General features: G+C 41.1%; 1 protein-coding gene across 1 annotated transcript in view; it reads left to right on the forward strand.

The window, feature by feature from the left end:
* CACNG4 (calcium voltage-gated channel auxiliary subunit gamma 4) overlaps positions 1-22,777 on the forward strand; it is a 77,855-nt gene that overhangs the window by 47,286 nt on the left and 7,792 nt on the right. The window contains exon 2 of the mRNA XM_075846444.1: positions 5,007-5,090. Within this exon, the coding sequence (XP_075702559.1) occupies positions 5,007-5,090 (84 nt within the window). The remainder of the gene's footprint in view (positions 1-5,006; positions 5,091-22,777) is intronic.

Genomic DNA, 22,777 nt, shown 5'->3' on the forward strand with positions numbered 1-22,777 from the left:
TACTCTGATGGCCGACTCATCTACCGTAGTATTTGAGTCTTCTACTATGATAGTTAGGTCTTCTACTCTGATGGCCGACTCATCTACCGTAGTATTTGAGTCTTCTACTATGATAGTTAGGTCTTCTACTCTGATGCCCGAGTATTCTACCATAGTATTTGAATCTTCTACTATGATAGTTAGGCCTTCTACTCTGATGGCCGAGTCTTCTACCATGGAATCTGGGTCTTCTACTATGATAGTTAGGTCTTCTACTCTGATGGCCGAGTTTTCTACTGTAGTATTTGAGTCTTCTACTATGATAGTTAGGTCTTCTACTCTGATGGCCGTGTCTTCTACCATGGAATCTGGGTCTTCTACTTTGATAGTTAGGTCTTCTACTCTAATGGCCGAGCCTTCTACCATGGAATCTGGGTCTTCTACTATGGCAGTTAGGTCTTCTACTCTGATGGCTGTGTCTTCTACCGTGGTATTTTGGTCTTCTACTATGATAGTTAGGTGTCACGTAGGGTTCGTGGACCCACTGGACCATACCGTCTTGGCGGTAAGGCAGCTGGCCAACAGGACGCAGGAAAAAGTCTATAGTTCGTCTAGGGTACCTGTGGCAGCTCGGACAGTAGCAAGGCAAGCTTGGCAGGAACTTGGCAGCAGGTGGACGTCAAGCGTGGAGAAGAAGGACAGGTGTGGTATACAGCACAGCACGACTACAGCTCAGCACGGCACTAGATCAGGATACAAGTATAGGATACAGGAACAGGAACACTGGGAGCAGGAACCACTAGGGGGCCATATGCAAGACAGACTAGGAATACACAACAAAGCTCAGGCGTGGGAGGATGGGCTGGAACCTTCTTATAGCCCAGGGCACTCTGGACCAATTAGCTCAATCACAAACATGCTTGCGCTCTGGCTTCTTAAGTCTGGACTGAGATCGTGACTGGTGGTCACTGTGGAGCAGGACGGCCGTATGTGCAAACATCTCTTGAGAAAAGGACATCGACTGGATGGAAGGAGTTTGTGGTCAGCGACCACAGACGTTACATTAGGTCTTATACTCTGATGTCAGAGTCTTCTACCGTAGTATTTGAGTTTTCTACTATGATAATTAGGTCTTCTACTCTGATGGCCGAGTCTCCTACCGTAGTATTTGAGTCTTCTACTATGTTAGGTCTTCTACTCTGATGGCCGAGTCTTCTACCATGGAATCTGGGTCTTCTACTATGATAATTAGGTCTTCTACTTTGATGGCCGAGTCTTCTACCGTGGTAATTGAGTCTTCAACTATGATAATTAGGTCTTCTACTCTGATGGCCGTGTCTTCTACCGTGGTATTTGAGCCTTCTACTATGATAGTTAGGTCTTCTACTCTGATGGCCGAGTCTTCTACCGTGGTATTTGAGTCTTCTACTATGATAGTTAGATCTTCTACATTGATGGAGAGTCTTCTACCGTGGTATTTGAGTCTTCTACTATGATAGTTAGGTCTTCTACTCTCATGGCCGAGTCTTCTACCGTGGTGTTTGCGTCTTCTACTATGATAGTTAGGTCTTCTACTCTAATGGCCGAGTCTTCTGCCAAAGAATCTGGGTTTTCTACTATGATAGTTAGGTCTTCTTCTCTGATGGCCGAGTTTTCTACTGTGGTGTTTGCGTCTTCTACTATGATAGTTAGGTCTTCTACTCTGATGGCTGTGTCTTCTACCGTGGTATTTGGGTCTTCTACTATGATAGTTAGGTCTTCTACTCTGATGGCCGACTCTTCTACCGTAGTATTTGAGTCTTCTACTATCATAATTAGGTCTTCTACTCAGATGGCCGAGTTTCCTACCGTAGTATTTGAATCTTCTACTATGATCGATAGGCCTTCTACTCTGATGGCTGAGTCTTCTACTATGGAATCTGGGTCTTCTACTATGATAGTTAGGTCTTCTACTCTGATGGCTGAGTTCTACTGTAGTATTTGAGTCTTCTACTATGATAGTTAGGTCTTCTACTCTGATGGCCGTGTCTTCTACCATGGAATCTGGGTCTTCTACTATGATAGTTAGGTCTTCTACTCTAATGGCCGAGTCTTCTACCATGGAATCTGGGTCTTCTACTATAATAGTTAGGTCTTCTACTCTGATGGCCGAGTTTTCTACTGTAGTATTTGAGTCTTCTACTATGATAGTTAGGTCTTCTACTCTGATGGCTGCGTCTTCTACCATGGTGTTTGAGTTTTCTACTATGATAGTTAGGTCTTCTACTCTGATGGCCGTGTCTTCTACCATGGAATCTGGGTCTTCTACTATAATAGTTAGGTCTTCTACTCTAATGGCCGAGTCTTCTACCATGGAATCTGGGTCTTCTACTATGATAGTTAGGTCTTCTACTCTGATGGCTGTGTCTTCTACCGTGGTATTTTGGTCTTCTACTATGATAGTTAGGTGTCACGTAGGGTTCGTGGACCCACTGGACCATACCGTCTTGGCGGTAAGGCAGCTGGCCAACACGACGCAGGAAAAAGTCTATAGTTCGTCTAGGGTACCTGTGGCAGCTCTGACAGTAGCAAGGCAGGCTTGGCAGGAACTTGGCAGCAGGTGGACGTCAGGCGTGGAGAAGCAGGACAGGTGTGGTATACAGCACAGCACGACTACAGCTCAGCACGGCACTAGATCAGGATACAAGTATAGGATACAGGAACAGGAACACTAGGAGCAGGAACCACTAGGGGGCCATATGCAAGACAGACTAGGAATACACAACAAAGCTCAGGCGTGGGAGGATGGGCTGGAACCTTCTTATAGACCAGGGTACTCTGGACCAATTAGCTCAATCACAAACATGCTTGCGCTCTGGCTTCTCAAGTCTGGACTGAGATCGTGACTGGTGGTTACTGTGGAGCAGGACGGCCGTATGTGCAAACATCTCTTGAGAAAAGGACGTCGACTGGATGGAAGGAGTTTGTGGTCAGCGACCACAGACGTTACATTAGGTCTTCTACTCTGATGGCCGAGTACTGTCCCGTAGTATTTGAGTCTTTTACTATGATAGTTGGGTCTTCTACTGTGATGGCCGAGTCTTCTACCATGGAATTTGGGTCTTCTACTATGATAGTTAAGTCTTATACTCTGATGTCCGAGTCTTCTAAAGTAGTATTTGAGTCTCCTACTATGATGTTTAGGTCTTATACTCTGATGGCCGAGTCTTCTACCGTAGTATTTGAGTCTTCTACTATGATAGTTAGGTCTTCTACTTTGATGGTCAAGTATTCTACCGTGGTATTTGGGTATTCTACTATGATAGTTAGGTCTTCTACTCTGATGTCCGAGTCTTCTACCGTGGTATTTGGGTCTTCTACTATGATAGTTAGGTCTTCTACTCTGATGGTCGGGTCTTCTACCATGGAATTTGGGTCTTCTACTGTGATGGTCAAGTCCTCTACCGTGGTATTTGGGTCTTCTGTTAAGGTGAATAAGTCTTCCATTGAGATGATTAATTCTTAAGTAGTTGTGGCTGGTCCTTCTAATGAGGTGAAGGATGCCTCTATTGAGATGACTAAGTTTTTTAGTGTGTTGTTTGGGTCTTCAGAGGAGTCTGCCTTCTACCAAGGTGCCTGTCTTCTACTGTCACAGTTAGGTCTTCTATTGCGGCAGGTCTTCTACTGGCATGTGTGGATCTTCTACAGTGGTGGTCGGGTTTTCTGCTGTTGTGTTTAGGATATCCTCCAGCGGTGGTTAGGCCTTCTGCTGAAATGAATGGGTTTTCGTTGGCAATGTTTGGGTCTTCTACTGTCACGATTAGGTTTTCTAATGTGGTGGTTGGGTCTTCTGAGGTGGCTGGATCTCTTACTGTGGAAGATGGGTATGGTATTGTGGTGGTATGGCATTCTACTGTGATGTTTAGATCCTCTACAAAGGCAACTAGGTCTTCTGTTGTAATTAGGTCTTCAACTGCGGTAGCCGAGTATTTTACTTTGGTGGTTTGTTCATTTCCTTTTTAACAAACTGTTGACTTCCCCACAATTCAGGACTTCTTTCTCTCTTCCATTCTGGACCATCATCATCTCTAGTTGTTGCTAGCATTAGTCCTTCACGTTAAGAAGTGGAGCTTGGAACATCTGGGCTCCAAAACAAAATGTGTAACGCAGTTCCCCCACCCACTATGTGTAATTTATAATACTGGTGTCTCCTAATGTGGCACAGGATTCTGTGGTCCCGTTAAGCACCAAGGCCCGGGAGCGACTGCTACCTCTGAACCCGTTATATCTAGCACGTCCTTTCTTCATTAATAAAGAGTGACATAATTGGAGCCCCAGGAGTGTGGACCTCGGGACGTCTTCTGTTCTTCTGTAGTGACTGACGGTTGTAATGGGATGGCCAGAAGGTATGAATAGTGGGTCACCATGAATGACCCAGATGATGCATTATGTGCAATAGTGTGTGACCCAACAGTGCGGACAATAGTTGTATCGTGCTGAAACATTGCTGTCTCCATAAAAGTTGCTCCCCATAGAAGAAAAAGGAAACCTTCCAAGAGTCCAAAAAAGTTCTGACCCATAATGTGAAGGAGCGGGGACAGGAGAAGACAATGGAAGTGACAGTAGAAGATTGCTAGGCATTATGGGAAGGCAAGTCATGGAGAGACAATTGACTTGTCATGGAGTGAGCGCAGAGCTGAGGGATTAGGGGGACAGACTAGTAATACATCTCACACTATTTATGTCACATGTTTCCAGTGCTGAGAGCCTTCTATATGTCACTGATATCAGCCGCTCCTCCTATAACGCTCCCGCACTATTATAAAGGCAATGTCTGAGCAGCTGGGGGGTAATAGCTTTAATCATATATGTACCTGTGACAGGAGGTAGTACAGACGTACAGGAGCCGGTTCTGGGGACACTGGAGAATTTTACTGGACGGAGACTTTCAGATGTGTGCAAAAATTTTCATTGGAAGTTTCCGTAGTTTATTATTACATAACGTAAAGCCGAATAAACATCCGCCATGTTTTATTCTCTATCTACAGGTCTCTACAAAGGAAACTGCTACCGGATCAATCACTTTCCAGAAGACAACGACTACGACCATGACAGCTCTGAATATCTGCTGCGTGAGTACAACGCCCAATATGTCTGTAGGGTTCAACTAGGATGCGGGGAGGACGGGGATCAAGTTACATACAAAAAGTTCAACATTAATAGATGAATAGCGATTACTGTAGTATCAGTGATGTCAGTAACAGGGGGCGGGGCTGTGACAACCTCTCACACATGATATAAAGGCTGGTTGTCAGTAGTAATAGATGAATAGCTGTTACTGTATATAAGATGTGTGGATCTCATGTCTGATCACAATGTAATTATATTATATATCAGTGATGTCAGTAACAGGGGGCGGGACTGTGACAACCTCTCACACATGATATACAGGCTGGTTGTCAGTAGTAATAGATGAATAGCTGTGACTGTATATAAGATGTGTGGATCTCATGTCTGATCACAATGTCATTATATTATATATCAGTGATGTCAGTAACAGGGGGCGGGGCTGTGACAACCTCTCACACATGATATACAGGCTGGTTGTCAGTAGTAATAGATGAATAGCTGTTACTGTATATAAGATGTGTGGATCTCATGTCTGATCACATGTAATTATATTATATATCAGTGATGTCAGTAACAGGGGGCGGGGCTGTGACAACCTCTCACACATGATATACAGGCTGGTTGTCAGTAGTAATAGATGAATAGCTGTGACTGTATATAAGATGTGTGGATCTCATGTCTGATCACATGTAATTATATTATATATCAGTGATGTCAGTAACAGGGGGCGGGGCTGTGACAACCTCTCACACATGATATACAGTCTTGTTGTCAGTAGTAATAGATGAATAGCTGTGACTGTATATAAGATGTGTGGATCTCATGTCTGATCACAATGTAATTATATTATATATCAGTGATGTCAGTAACAGGGGGCGGGGCTGTGACAACCTCTCACACATGATATACAGGCTGGTTGTCAGTAGTAATAGATGAATAGCTGTTACTGTATATAAGATGTGTGGATCTCATGTCTGACCACATGTAATTATATTATATATCAGTGATGTCAGTAACAGGGGGCGGAGCTGTGACAACCTCTCACACATGATATACAGGCTGGTTGTCAGTAGTTATAGATGAATAGCTGTTACTGTATATAAGATGTGTGGATCTCATGTCTGATCACAATGTAATTATATTATATATCAGTGATGTCAGTAACAGGGGGCGGGGCTGTGACAACCTCTCACACACGATATACAGGCTGGTTGTCAGTAGTAATAGATGAATAGCTGTGACTGTATATAAGATGTGTGGATCTCATGTCTGATCACATGTAATTATATTATATATCAGTGATGTCAGTAACAGGGGGCGGGGCTGTGACAACCTCTCACACATGATATACAGGCTGGTTGTCAGTAGTAATAGATGAATAGCTGTGACTGTATATAAGATGTGTGGATCTCATGTCTGATCACATGTAATTATATTATATATCAGTGATGTCAGTAACAGGGAGCGGGGCTGTGACAACCTCTCACACATGATATACAGGCTGGTTGTCAGTAGTAATAGATGAATAGCTGTTACTGTATATAAGATGTGTGGATCTCATGTCTGATCACATGTAATTATATTATATATTAGTGATGTCAGTAACAGGGGGCGGGGCTCTGACAACCTCTCACACATGATACACAGGCAGGTTGTCAGTAGTAATAGATGAATAGCTGTTACTGTATAGAAGATGTGTGGATCTCATGTCTGATCACATGTAATTATATTATATATCAGTGATGTCAGTAACAGGGGGCGGAGCTGTGACAACCTCTCACACATGATATACAGGCTGGTTGTCAGTAGTTATAGATGAATAGCTGTTACTGTATATAAGATGTGTGGATCTCATGTCTGATCACAATGTAATTATATTATATATCAGTGATGTCAGTAACAGGGGGCGGGGCTGTGACAACCTCTCACACACGATATACAGGCTGGTTGTCAGTAGTAATAGATGAATAGCTGTGACTGTATATAAGATGTGTGGATCTCATGTCTGATCACATGTAATTATATTATATATCAGTGATGTCAGTAACAGGGGGCGGGGCTGTGACAACCTCTCACACATGATATACAGGCTGGTTGTCAGTAGTAATAGATGAATAGCTGTGACTGTATATAAGATGTGTGGATCTCATGTCTGATCACATGTAATTATATTATATATCAGTGATGTCAGTAACAGGGGGCGGGGCTGTGACAACCTCTCACACATGATATACAGGCTGGTTGTCAGTAGTAATAGATGAATAGCTGTTACTGTATATAAGATGTGTGGATCTCATGTCTGATCACATGTAATTATATTATATATTAGTGATGTCAGTAACAGGGGGCGGGGCTCTGACAACCTCTCACACATGATACACAGGCAGGTTGTCAGTAGTAATAGATGAATAGCTGTTACTGTATAGAAGATGTGTGGATCTCATGTCTGATCACATGTAATTATATTATATATCAGTGATGTCAGTAACAGGGGGCGGAGCTGTGACAACCTCTCACACATGATATACAGGCTGGTTGTCAGTAGTAATAGATGAATAGCTGTGACTGTATATAAGATGTGTGGATCTCATGTCTGATCACAGTGTAATTATATTATATATCAGTGATGTCAGTAACAGGGGGCGGGGCTGTGACAACCTCTCACACATGATATACAGGCTGCTGTCAGTGGTAATAGATGAATAGCTGTTACTGTATATAAGATGTGTGGATCTCATGTCTGATCACAGTGTAATTATATTATATATCAGTGATGTCAGTAACAGGGGGCGGGGCTGTGACAACCTCTCACACATGTTATACAGGCTGGTGGTCAGTAGTAATAGATGAATAGCTGTGACTGTATATAAGGTGTGTGGATCTCATGTAATTATATTATATATCAGTGATGTCAGTAACAGGGGGCGGGGCTGTGACAACCTCTCACACATGATATCAGTGATGTCAGTAACAGGGGGCGGGGCTGTGACAACCTCTCACACATGATATACAGGCTGGTTGTCAGTAGTAATAGATGAATAGCTGTGACTGTATATAAGATGTGTGGATCTCATGTCTGATCACAATGTAATTATATTATATATCAGTGATGTCAGTAACAGGGGGCGGGGCTGTGACAACCTCTCACACATGATATACAGGCTGGTTGTCAGTAGTAATAGATGAATAGCTGTTACTGTATATAAGATGTGTGGATCTCATGTCTGATCACAATGTAATTATATTATATATCAGTGATGTCAGTAACAGGGGCGGGGCTGTGACAACCCCTCACACATGATATACAGGCTGGTTGTCAGTAGTAATAGATGAATAGCTGTTACTGTATATAAGATGTGTGGATCTCATGTCTGATCACAATGTAATTATATTATATATCAGTGATGTCAGTAACAGGGGGCGGGGCTGTGACAACCTCTCACACATGATATACAGGCTGGTTGTCAGTAGTAATAGATGAATAGCTGTGACTGTATATAAGATGTGTGGATCTCATGTCTGATCACAGTGTAATTATATTATATATCAGTGATGTCAGTAACAGGGGGCGGGGCTGTGACAACATCTCACACATGATACACAGGCTGGTTGTCAGTAGTAATAGATGAATAGCTGTCACTGTATATAAGATGTGTGGATCTCATGTCTGATCACAATGTAATTATATTATATATCAGTGATGTCAGTAACAGGGGGCGGAGCTGTGACAACCTCTCACACATGATATACAGGCTGGTTGTCAGTTGTAATAGATGAATAGCTGTGACTGTATATAAGATGTGTGGATCTCATGTCTGATCACAATGTAATTATATTATATATCAGTGATGTCAGTAACAGGGGGCGGAGCTGTGACAACCTCTCACACATGATATACAGGCTGGTTGTCAGTAGTAATAGATGAATAGCTGTTACTGTATATAAGATGTGTGGATCTCATGTCTGATCACAATGTAATTATATTATATATCAGTGATGTCAGTAACAGGGGCGGGGCTGTGACAACCTCTCACACATGATATACAGGCTGGTTGTCAGTAGTAATAGATGAATAGCTGTGACTGTATATAAGATGTGTGGATCTCATGTCTGATCACAGTGTAATTATATTATATATCAGTGATGTCAGTAACAGGGGGCGGAGCTGTGACAACCTCTCACACATGATATACAGGCTGGTTGTCAGTAGTAATAGATGAATAGCTGTGACTGTATATAAGATGTGTGGATCTCATGTCTGATCACAATGTACTTATATTATATATCAGTGATGTCAGTAACAGGGGGCGGGGCTGTGACAACCTCTCACACATGGTATACAGGCAGGTTGTCAGTAGTAATAGATGAATAGCTGTTACTGTATATAAGATGTGTGGATCTCGTGTCTGATCACAATGTAATTATATTATATATCAGTGATGTCAGTAATAGGGGGCGGGGCTGTGACAACCTCTCACACATGATATACAGGCTGGTTGTCAGTAGTAATAGATGAATAGCTGTGACTGTATATAAGATGTGTGGATCTCATGTCTGATCACATGTAATTATATTATATATCAGTGATGTCAGTAACAGGGGGCGGGGCTGTGACAACCTCTCACACATGATATACAGGCAGGTTGTCAGTAGTAATAGATGAATAGCTGTTACTGTATATAAGATGTGTGGATCTCATGTCTGATCACAGTGTAATTATATTATATATCAGTGATGTCAGTAACAGGGGGCGGGGCTGTGACAACATCTCACACATGATACACAGGCTGGTTGTCAGTAGTAATAGATGAATAGCTGTTACTGTATATAAGATGTGTGGATCTCGTGTCTGATCACAATGTAATTATATTATATATCAGTGATGTCAGTAATAGGGGGCGGGGCTGTGACAACCTCTCACACATGATATACAGGCTGGTTGTCAGTAGTAATAGATGAATAGCTGTGACTGTATATAAGATGTGTGGATCTCATGTCTGATCACAATGTAATTATATTATATATCAGTGATGTCAGTAACAGGGGGCGGAGCTGTGACAACCTCTCACACATGATATACAGGCTGGTTGTCAGTAGTAATAGATGAATAGCTGTTACTGTATATAAGATGTGTGGATCTCATGTCTGATCACAATGTAATTATATTATATATCAGTGATGTCAGTAACAGGGGCGGGGCTGTGACAACCTCTCACACATGATATACAGGCTGGTTGTCAGTAGTAATAGATGAATAGCTGTGACTGTATATAAGATGTGTGGATCTCATGTCTGATCACAGTGTAATTATATTATATATCAGTGATGTCAGTAACAGGGGGCGGGGCTGTGACAACCTCTCACACATGATATACAGGCTGGTGTCAGTGGTAATAGATGAATAGCTGTTACTGTATATAAGATGTGTGGATCTCATGTCTGATCACAATGTACTTATATTATATATCAGTGATGTCAGTAACAGGGGGCGGGGCTGTGACAACCTCTCACACATGATATACAGGCTGGTTGTCAGTAGTAATAGATGAATAGCTGTGACTGTATATAAGATGTGTGGATCTCATGTCTGATCACAATGTAATTATATTATATATCAGTGATGTCAGTAACAGGGGGCGGAGCTGTGACAACCTCTCACACATGATATACAGGCTGGTTGTCAGTAGTAATAGATGAATAGCTGTGACTGTATATAAGATGTGTGGATCTCATGTCTGATCACAGTGTAATTATATTATATATCAGTGATGTCAGTAACAGGGGGCGGGGCTGTGACAACCTCTCACACATGATATACAGGCTGATTGTCTGTAGTAATAGATGAATAGCTGTCACTGTATATAAGATGTGTGGATCTCATGTCTGATCACATGTAATTATATTATATATCAGTGATGTCAGTAACAGGGGGCGGGGCTGTGACAACCTCTCACACATGATATACAGGCTGGTTGTCAGTAGTAATAGATGAATAGCTGTTACTGTATATAAGATGTGTGGATCTCATGTCTGATCACATGTAATTATATTATATATCAGTGATGTCAGTAACAGGGGGCGGGGCTGTGACAACCTCTCACACATGATATACAGGCTGGTTGTCAGTAGTAATAGATGAATAGCTGTGACTGTATATAAGATGTGTGGATCTCATGTCTGATCACAATGTAATTATATTATATATCAGTGATGTCAGTAACAGGGGGCGGGGCTGTGACAACCTCTCACACATGATATACAGGCTGGTTGTCTGTAGTAATAGATGAATAGCTGTTACTGTATATAAGATGTGTGGATCTCATGTCTGACCACATGTAATTATATTATATATCAGTGATGTCAGTAACAGGGGGCGGAGCTGTGACAACCTCTCACACATGATATACAGGCTGGTTGTCAGTAGTTATAGATGAATAGCTGTTACTGTATATAAGATGTGTGGATCTCATGTCTGATCACAATGTAATTATATTATATATCAGTGATGTCAGTAACGGGGGGCGGGGCTGTGACAACCTCTCACACACGATATACAGGCTGGTTGTCAGTAGTAATAGATGAATAGCTGTGACTGTATATAAGATGTGTGGATCTCATGTCTGATCACATGTAATTATATTATATATCAGTGATGTCAGTAACAGGGGGCGGGGCTGTGACAACCTCTCACACATGATATACAGGCTGGTTGTCAGTAGTAATAGATGAATAGCTGTTACTGTATATAAGATGTGTGGATCTCATGTCTGATCACATGTAATTATATTATATATCAGTGATGTCAGTAACAGGGAGCGGGGCTGTGACAACCTCTCACACATGATATACAGGCTGGTTGTCAGTAGTAATAGATGAATAGCTGTTACTGTATATAAGATGTGTGGATCTCATGTCTGATCACAGTGTAATTATATTATATATCAGTGATGTCAGTAACAGGGGGCGGAGCTGTGACAACCTCTCACACATGATATACAGGCTGGTTGTCAGTAGTAATAGATGAATAGCTGTTACTGTATATAAGATGTGTGGATCTCATGTCTGATCACATGTAATTATATTATATATTAGTGATGTCAGTAACAGGGGGCGGGGCTCTGACAACCTCTCACACATGATACACAGGCAGGTTGTCAGTAGTAATAGATGAATAGCTGTTACTGTATAGAAGATGTGTGGATCTCATGTCTGATCACATGTAATTATATTATATATCAGTGATGTCAGTAACAGGGGGCGGAGCTGTGACAACCTCTCACACATGATATACAGGCTGGTTGTCAGTAGTTATAGATGAATAGCTGTTACTGTATATAAGATGTGTGGATCTCATGTCTGATCACAATGTAATTATATTATATATCAGTGATGTCAGTAACAGGGGGCGGGGCTGTGACAACCTCTCACACACGATATACAGGCTGGTTGTCAGTAGTAATAGATGAATAGCTGTGACTGTATATAAGATGTGTGGATCTCATGTCTGATCACATGTAATTATATTATATATCAGTGATGTCAGTAACAGGGGGCGGGGCTGTGACAACCTCTCACACATGATATACAGGCTGGTTGTCAGTAGTAATAGATGAATAGCTGTGACTGTATATAAGATGTGTGGATCTCATGTCTGATCACAGTGTAATTATATTATATATCAGTGATGTCAGTAACAGGGGGCGGGGCTGTGACAACCTCTCACACATGATATACAGGCTGGTGTCAGTGGTAATAGATGAATAGCTGTTACTGTATATAAGATGTGTGGATCTCATGTCTGATCACAGTGTAATTATATTATATATCAGTGATGTCAGTAACAGGGGGCGGGGCTGTGACAACCTCTCACACATGTTATACAGGCTGGTGGTCAGTAGTAATAGATGAATAGCTGTGACTGTATATAAGGTGTGTGGATCTCATGTAATTATATTATATATCAGTGATGTCAGTAACAGGGGGCGGGGCTGTGACAACCTCTCACACATGATATCAGTGATGTCAGTAACAGGGGGCGGGGCTGTGACAACCTCTCACACATGATATACAGGCTGGTTGTCAGTAGTAATAGATGAATAGCTGTGACTGTATATAAGATGTGTGGATCTCATGTCTGATCACAATGTAATTATATTATATATCAGTGATGTCAGTAACAGGGGGCGGGGCTGTGACAACCTCTCACACATGATATACAGGCTGGTTGTCAGTAGTAATAGATGAATAGCTGTTACTGTATATAAGATGTGTGGATCTCATGTCTGATCACAATGTAATTATATTATATATCAGTGATGTCAGTAACAGGGGCGGGGCTGTGACAACCCCTCACACATGATATACAGGCTGGTTGTCAGTAGTAATAGATGAATAGCTGTTACTGTATATAAGATGTGTGGATCTCATGTCTGATCACAATGTAATTATATTATATATCAGTGATGTCAGTAACAGGGGGCGGGGCTGTGACAACCTCTCACACATGATATACAGGCTGGTTGTCAGTAGTAATAGATGAATAGCTGTGACTGTATATAAGATGTGTGGATCTCATGTCTGATCACAGTGTAATTATATTATATATCAGTGATGTCAGTAACAGGGGGCGGGGCTGTGACAACATCTCACACATGATACACAGGCTGGTTGTCAGTAGTAATAGATGAATAGCTGTCACTGTATATAAGATGTGAGGATCTCATGTCTGATCACAATGTAATTATATTATATATCAGTGATGTCAGTAACAGGGGGCGGAGCTGTGACAACCTCTCACACATGATATACAGGCTGGTTGTCAGTTGTAATAGATGAATAGCTGTGACTGTATATAAGATGTGTGGATCTCATGTCTGATCACAATGTAATTATATTATATATCAGTGATGTCAGTAACAGGGGGCGGAGCTGTGACAACCTCTCACACATGATATACAGGCTGGTTGTCAGTAGTAATAGATGAATAGCTGTTACTGTATATAAGATGTGTGGATCTCATGTCTGATCACAATGTAATTATATTATATATCAGTGATGTCAGTAACAGGGGCGGGGCTGTGACAACCTCTCACACATGATATACAGGCTGGTTGTCAGTAGTAATAGATGAATAGCTGTGACTGTATATAAGATGTGTGGATCTCATGTCTGATCACAGTGTAATTATATTATATATCAGTGATGTCAGTAACAGGGGGCGGAGCTGTGACAACCTCTCACACATGATATACAGGCTGGTTGTCAGTAGTAATAGATGAATAGCTGTGACTGTATATAAGATGTGTGGATCTCATGTCTGATCACAATGTACTTATATTATATATCAGTGATGTCAGTAACAGGGGGCGGGGCTGTGACAACCTCTCACACATGGTATACAGGCAGGTTGTCAGTAGTAATAGATGAATAGCTGTTACTGTATATAAGATGTGTGGATCTCATGTCTGATCACAATGTAATTATATTATATATCAGTGATGTCAGTAATAGGGGGCGGGGCTGTGACAACCTCTCACACATGATATACAGGCTGGTTGTCAGTAGTAATAGATGAATAGCTGTGACTGTATATAAGATGTGTGGATCTCATGTCTGATCACATGTAATTATATTATATATCAGTGATGTCAGTAACAGGGGGCGGGGCTGTGACAACCTCTCACACATGATATACAGGCAGGTTGTCAGTAGTAATAGATGAATAGCTGTTACTGTATATAAGATGTGTGGATCTCATGTCTGATCAGTGTAATTATATTATATATCAGTGATGTCAGTAACAGGGGGCGGGGCTGTGACAACATCTCACACATGATACACAGGCTGGTTGTCAGTAGTAATAGATGAATAGCTGTCACTGTATATAAGATGTGTGGATCTCATGTCTGATCACAATGTAATTATATTATATATCAGTGATGTCAGTAACAGGGGGCGGAGCTGTGACAACCTCTCACACATGATATACAGGCTGGTTGTCAGTAGTAATAGATGAATAGCTGTGACTGTATATAAGATGTGTGGATCTCATGTCTGATCACATGTAATTATATTATATATCAGTGATGTCAGTAACAGGGGGCGGGGCTGTGACAACCTCTCACACATGATATACAGGCTGGTTGTCAGTAGTAATAGATGAATAGCTGTGACTGTATATAAGATGTGTGGATCTCATGTCTGATCACAATGTACTTATATTATATATCAGTGATGTCAGTAACAGGGGGCGGGGCTGTGACAACCTCTCACACATGATATACAGGCTGGTTGTCAGTAGTAATAGATGAATAGCTGTGACTGTATATAAGATGTGTGGATCTCATGTCTGATCACAATGTAATTATATTATATATCAGTGATGTCAGTAACAGGGGGCGGAGCTGTGACAACCTCTCACACATGATATACAGGCTGGTGTCAGTGGTAATAGATGAATAGCTGTTACTGTATATAAGATGTGTGGATCTCATGTCTGATCACAGTGTAATTATATTATATATCAGTGATGTCAGTAACAGGGGGCGGGGCTGTGACAACCTCTCACACATGTTATACAGGCTGGTGGTCAGTAGTAATAGATGAATAGCTGTGACTGTATATAAGGTGTGTGGATCTCATGTAATTATATTATATATCAGTGATGTCAGTAACAGGGGGCGGGGCTGTGACAACCTCTCACACATGATATCAGTGATGTCAGTAACAGGGGGCGGGGCTGTGACAACCTCTCACACATGATATACAGGCTGGTTGTCAGTAGTAATAGATGAATAGCTGTGACTGTATATAAGATGTGTGGATCTCATGTCTGATCACAATGTAATTATATTATATATCAGTGATGTCAGTAACAGGGGGCGGGGCTGTGACAACCTCTCACACATGATATACAGGCTGGTTGTCAGTAGTAATAGATGAATAGCTGTTACTGTATATAAGATGTGTGGATCTCATGTCTGATCACAATGTAATTATATTATATATCAGTGATGTCAGTAACAGGGGCGGGGCTGTGACAACCCCTCACACATGATATACAGGCTGGTTGTCAGTAGTAATAGATGAATAGCTGTTACTGTATATAAGATGTGTGGATCTCATGTCTGATCACAATGTAATTATATTATATATCAGTGATGTCAGTAACAGGGGGCGGGGCTGTGACAACCTCTCACACATGATATACAGGCTGGTTGTCAGTAGTAATAGATGAATAGCTGTGACTGTATATAAGATGTGTGGATCTCATGTCTGATCACAGTGTAATTATATTATATATCAGTGATGTCAGTAACAGGGGGCGGGGCTGTGACAACATCTCACACATGATACACAGGCTGGTTGTCAGTAGTAATAGATGAATAGCTGTCACTGTATATAAGATGTGTGGATCTCATGTCTGATCACAATGTAATTATATTATATATCAGTGATGTCAGTAACAGGGGGCGGAGCTGTGACAACCTCTCACACATGATATACAGGCTGGTTGTCAGTTGTAATAGATGAATAGCTGTGACTGTATATAAGATGTGTGGATCTCATGTCTGATCACAATGTAATTATATTATATATCAGTGATGTCAGTAACAGGGGGCGGAGCTGTGACAACCTCTCACACATGATATACAGGCTGGTTGTCAGTAGTAATAGATGAATAGCTGTTACTGTATATAAGATGTGTGGATCTCATGTCTGATCACAATGTAATTATATTATATATCAGTGATGTCAGTAACAGGGGCGGGGCTGTGACAACCTCTCACACATGATATACAGGCTGGTTGTCAGTAGTAATAGATGAATAGCTGTGACTGTATATAAGATGTGTGGATCTCATGTCTGATCACAGTGTAATTATATTATATATCAGTGATGTCAGTAACAGGGGGCGGAGCTGTGACAACCTCTCACACATGATATACAGGCTGGTTGTCAGTAGTAATAGATGAATAGCTGTGACTGTATATAAGATGTGTGGATCTCATGTCTGATCACAATGTACTTATATTATATATCAGTGATGTCAGTAACAGGGGGCGGGGCTGTGACAACCTCTCACACATGGTATACAGGCAGGTTGTCAGTAGTAATAGATGAATAGCTGTTACTGTATATAAGATGTGTGGATCTCGTGTCTGATCACAATGTAATTATATTATATATCAGTGATGTCAGTAATAGGGGGCGGGGCTGTGACAACCTCTCACACATGATATACAGGCTGGTTGTCAGTAGTAATAGATGAATAGCTGTGACTGTATATAAGATGTGTGGATCTCATGTCTGATCACATGTAATTATATTATATATCAGTGATGTCAGTAACAGGGGGCGGGGCTGTGACAACCTCTCACACATGATATACAGGCAGGTTGTCAGTAGTAATAGATGAATAGCTGTTACTGTATATAAGATGTGTGGATCTCATGTCTGATCACAGTGTAATTATATTATATATCAGTGATGTCAGTAACAGGGGGCGGGGCTGTGACAACATCTCACACATGATACACAGGCTGGTTGTCAGTAGTAATAGATGAATAGCTGTTACTGTATATAAGATGTGTGGATCTCGTGTCTGATCACAATGTAATTATATTATATATCAGTGATGTCAGTAATAGGGGGCGGGGCTGTGACAACCTCTCACACATGATATACAGGCTGGTTGTCAGTAGTAATAGATGAATAGCTGTGACTGTATATAAGATGTGTGGATCTCATGTCTGATCACAATGTAATTATATTATATATCAGTGATGTCAGTAACAGGGGGCGGGGCTGTGACAACCTCTCACACATGATATACAGGCTGGTTGTCAGTAGTAATAGATGAATAGCTGTGACTGTATATAAGATGTGTGGATCTCATGTCTGATCACAATGTACTTATATTATATATCAGTGATGTCAGTAACAGGGGGCGGGGCTGTGACAACCTCTCACACATGATATACAGGCTGGTTGTCAGTAGTAATAGATGAATAGCTGTTACTGTATATAAGATGTGTGGATCTCATGTCTGATCACAGTGTAATTATATTATATATCAGTGATGTCAGTAACAGGGGGCGGGGCTGTGACAACCTCTCACACATGATATACAGGCTGGTGTCAGTGGTAATAGATGAATAGCTGTTACTGTATATAAGATGTGTGGATCTCATGTCTGATCACAATGTACTTATATTATATATCAGTGATGTCAGTAACAGGGGGCGGGGCTGTGACAACCTCTCACACATGATATACAGGCTGGTTGTCAGTAGTAATAGATGAATAGCTGTGACTGTATATAAGATGTGTGGATCTCATGTCTGATCACAATGTAATTATATTATATATCAGTGATGTCAGTAACAGGGGGCGGAGCTGTGACAACCTCTCACACATGATATACAGGCTGGTTGTCAGTAGTAATAGATGAATAGCTGTGACTGTATATAAGATGTGTGGATCTCATGTCTGATCACAGTGTAATTATATTATATATCAGTGATGTCAGTAACAGGGGGCGGGGCTGTGACAACCTCTCACACATGATATACAGGCTGATTGTCTGTAGTAATAGATGAATAGCTGTCACTGTATATAAGATGTGTGGATCTCATGTCTGATCACATGTAATTATATTATATATCAGTGATGTCAGTAACAGGGGGCGGGGCTGTGACAACCTCTCACACATGATATACAGGCTGGTTGTCAGTAGTAATAGATGAATAGCTGTTACTGTATATAAGATGTGTGGATCTCATGTCTGATCACATGTAATTATATTATATATCAGTGATGTCAGTAACAGGGGGCGGGGCTGTGACAACCTCTCACACATGATATACAGGCTGGTTGTCAGTAGTAATAGATGAATAGCTGTGACTGTATATAAGATGTGTGGATCTCATGTCTGATCACAATGTAATTATATTATATATCAGTGATGTCAGTAACAGGGGGCGGGGCTGTGACAACCTCTCACACATGATATACAGGCTGGTTGTCTGTAGTAATAGATGAATAGCTGTTACTGTATATAAGATGTGTGGATCTCATGTCTGACCACATGTAATTATATTATATATCAGTGATGTCAGTAACAGGGGGCGGAGCTGTGACAACCTCTCACACATGATATACAGGCTGGTTGTCAGTAGTTATAGATGAATAGCTGTTACTGTATATAAGATGTGTGGATCTCATGTCTGATCACAGTGTAATTATATTATATATCAGTGATGTCAGTAACAGGGGGCGGGGCTGTGACAACCTCTCACACATGATATACAGGCTGGTTGTCAGTAGTAATAGATGAATAGCTGTTACTGTATATAAGATGTGTGGATCTCATGTCTGATCACAATGTAATTATATTATATATCAGTGATGTCAGTAACGGGGGGCGGGGCTGTGACAACCTCTCACACACGATATACAGGCTGGTTGTCAGTAGTAATAGATGAATAGCTGTGACTGTATATAAGATGTGTGGATCTCATGTCTGATCACATGTAATTATATTATATATCAGTGATGTCAGTAACAGGGGGCGGGGCTGTGACAACCTCTCACACATGATATACAGGCTGGTTGTCAGTAGTAATAGATGAATAGCTGTGACTGTATATAAGATGTGTGGATCTCATGTCTGATCACATGTAATTATATTATATATCAGTGATGTCAGTAACAGGGAGCGGGGCTGTGACAACCTCTCACACATGATATACAGGCTGGTTGTCAGTAGTAATAGATGAATAGCTGTTACTGTATAGAAGATGTGTGGATCTCATGTCTGATCACATGTAATTATATTATATATCAGTGATGTCAGTAACAGGGGGCGGAGCTGTGACAACCTCTCACACATGATATACAGGCTGGTTGTCAGTAGTTATAGATGAATAGCTGTTACTGTATATAAGATGTGTGGATCTCATGTCTGATCACAATGTAATTATATTATATATCAGTGATGTCAGTAACAGGGGGCGGGGCTGTGACAACCTCTCACACACGATATACAGGCTGGTTGTCAGTAGTAATAGATGAATAGCTGTGACTGTATATAAGATGTGTGGATCTCATGTCTGATCACATGTAATTATATTATATATCAGTGATGTCAGTAACAGGGGGCGGGGCTGTGACAACCTCTCACACATGATATACAGGCTGGTTGTCAGTAGTAATAGATGAATAGCTGTGACTGTATATAAGATGTGTGGATCTCATGTCTGATCACAGTGTAATTATATTATATATCAGTGATGTCAGTAACAGGGGGCGGGGCTGTGACAACCTCTCACACATGATATACAGGCTGGTGTCAGTGGTAATAGATGAATAGCTGTTACTGTATATAAGATGTGTGGATCTCATGTCTGATCACAGTGTAATTATATTATATATCAGTGATGTCAGTAACAGGGGGCGGGGCTGTGACAACCTCTCACACATGTTATACAGGCTGGTGGTCAGTAGTAATAGATGAATAGCTGTGACTGTATATAAGGTGTGTGGATCTCATGTAATTATATTATATATCAGTGATGTCAGTAACAGGGGGCGGGGCTGTGACAACCTCTCACACATGATATCAGTGATGTCAGTAACAGGGGGCGGGGCTGTGACAACCTCTCACACATGATATACAGGCTGGTTGTCAGTAGTAATAGATGAATAGCTGTGACTGTATATAAGATGTGTGGATCTCATGTCTGATCACAATGTAATTATATTATATATCAGTGATGTCAGTAACAGGGGGCGGGGCTGTGACAACCTCTCACACATGATATACAGGCTGGTTGTCAGTAGTAATAGATGAATAGCTGTTACTGTATATAAGATGTGTGGATCTCATGTCTGATCACAATGTAATTATATTATATATCAGTGATGTCAGTAACAGGGGCGGGGCTGTGACAACCCCTCACACATGATATACAGGCTGGTTGTCAGTAGTAATAGATGAATAGCTGTTACTGTATATAAGATGTGTGGATCTCATGTCTGATCACAATGTAATTATATTATATATCAGTGATGTCAGTAACAGGGGGCGGGGCTGTGACAACCTCTCACACATGATATACAGGCTGGTTGTCAGTAGTAATAGATGAATAGCTGTGACTGTATATAAGATGTGTGGATCTCATGTCTGATCACAGTGTAATTATATTATATATCAGTGATGTCAGTAACAGGGGGCGGGGCTGTGACAACATCTCACACATGATACACAGGCTGGTTGTCAGTAGTAATAGATGAATAGCTGTCACTGTATATAAGATGTGAGGATCTCATGTCTGATCACAATGTAATTATATTATATATCAGTGATGTCAGTAACAGGGGGCGGAGCTGTGACAACCTCTCACACATGATATACAGGCTGGTTGTCAGTTGTAATAGATGAATAGCTGTGACTGTATATAAGATGTGTGGATCTCATGTCTGATCACAATGTAATTATATTATATATCAGTGATGTCAGTAACAGGGGGCGGAGCTGTGACAACCTCTCACACATGATATACAGGCTGGTTGTCAGTAGTAATAGATGAATAGCTGTTACTGTATATAAGATGTGTGGATCTCATGTCTGATCACAATGTAATTATATTATATATCAGTGATGTCAGTAACAGGGGCGGGGCTGTGACAACCTCTCACACATGATATACAGGCTGGTTGTCAGTAGTAATAGATGAATAGCTGTGACTGTATATAAGATGTGTGGATCTCATGTCTGATCACAGTGTAATTATATTATATATCAGTGATGTCAGTAACAGGGGGCGGAGCTGTGACAACCTCTCACACATGATATACAGGCTGGTTGTCAGTAGTAATAGATGAATAGCTGTGACTGTATATAAGATGTGTGGATCTCATGTCTGATCACAATGTACTTATATTATATATCAGTGATGTCAGTAACAGGGGGCGGGGCTGTGACAACCTCTCACACATGGTATACAGGCAGGTTGTCAGTAGTAATAGATGAATAGCTGTTACTGTATATAAGATGTGTGGATCTCATGTCTGATCACAATGTAATTATATTATATATCAGTGATGTCAGTAATAGGGGGCGGGGCTGTGACAACCTCTCACACATGATATACAGGCTGGTTGTCAGTAGTAATAGATGAATAGCTGTGACTGTATATAAGATGTGTGGATCTCATGTCTGATCACATGTAATTATATTATATATCAGTGATGTCAGTAACAGGGGGCGGGGCTGTGACAACCTCTCACACATGATATACAGGCAGGTTGTCAGTAGTAATAGATGAATAGCTGTTACTGTATATAAGATGTGTGGATCTCATGTCTGATCAGTGTAATTATATTATATATCAGTGATGTCAGTAACAGGGGGCGGGGCTGTGACAACATCTCACACATGATACACAGGCTGGTTGTCAGTAGTAATAGATGAATAGCTGTCACTGTATATAAGATGTGTGGATCTCATGTCTGATCACAATGTAATTATATTATATATCAGTGATGTCAGTAACAGGGGGCGGAGCTGTGACAACCTCTCACACATGATATACAGGCTGGTTGTCAGTAGTAATAGATGAATAGCTGTGACTGTATATAAGATGTGTGGATCTCATGTCTGATCACATGTAATTATATTATATAT

This window comes from Rhinoderma darwinii, chromosome 13 (assembly GCF_050947455.1).
Source record: "Rhinoderma darwinii isolate aRhiDar2 chromosome 13, aRhiDar2.hap1, whole genome shotgun sequence".
NCBI lineage: Eukaryota > Metazoa > Chordata > Amphibia > Anura > Rhinodermatidae > Rhinoderma > Rhinoderma darwinii.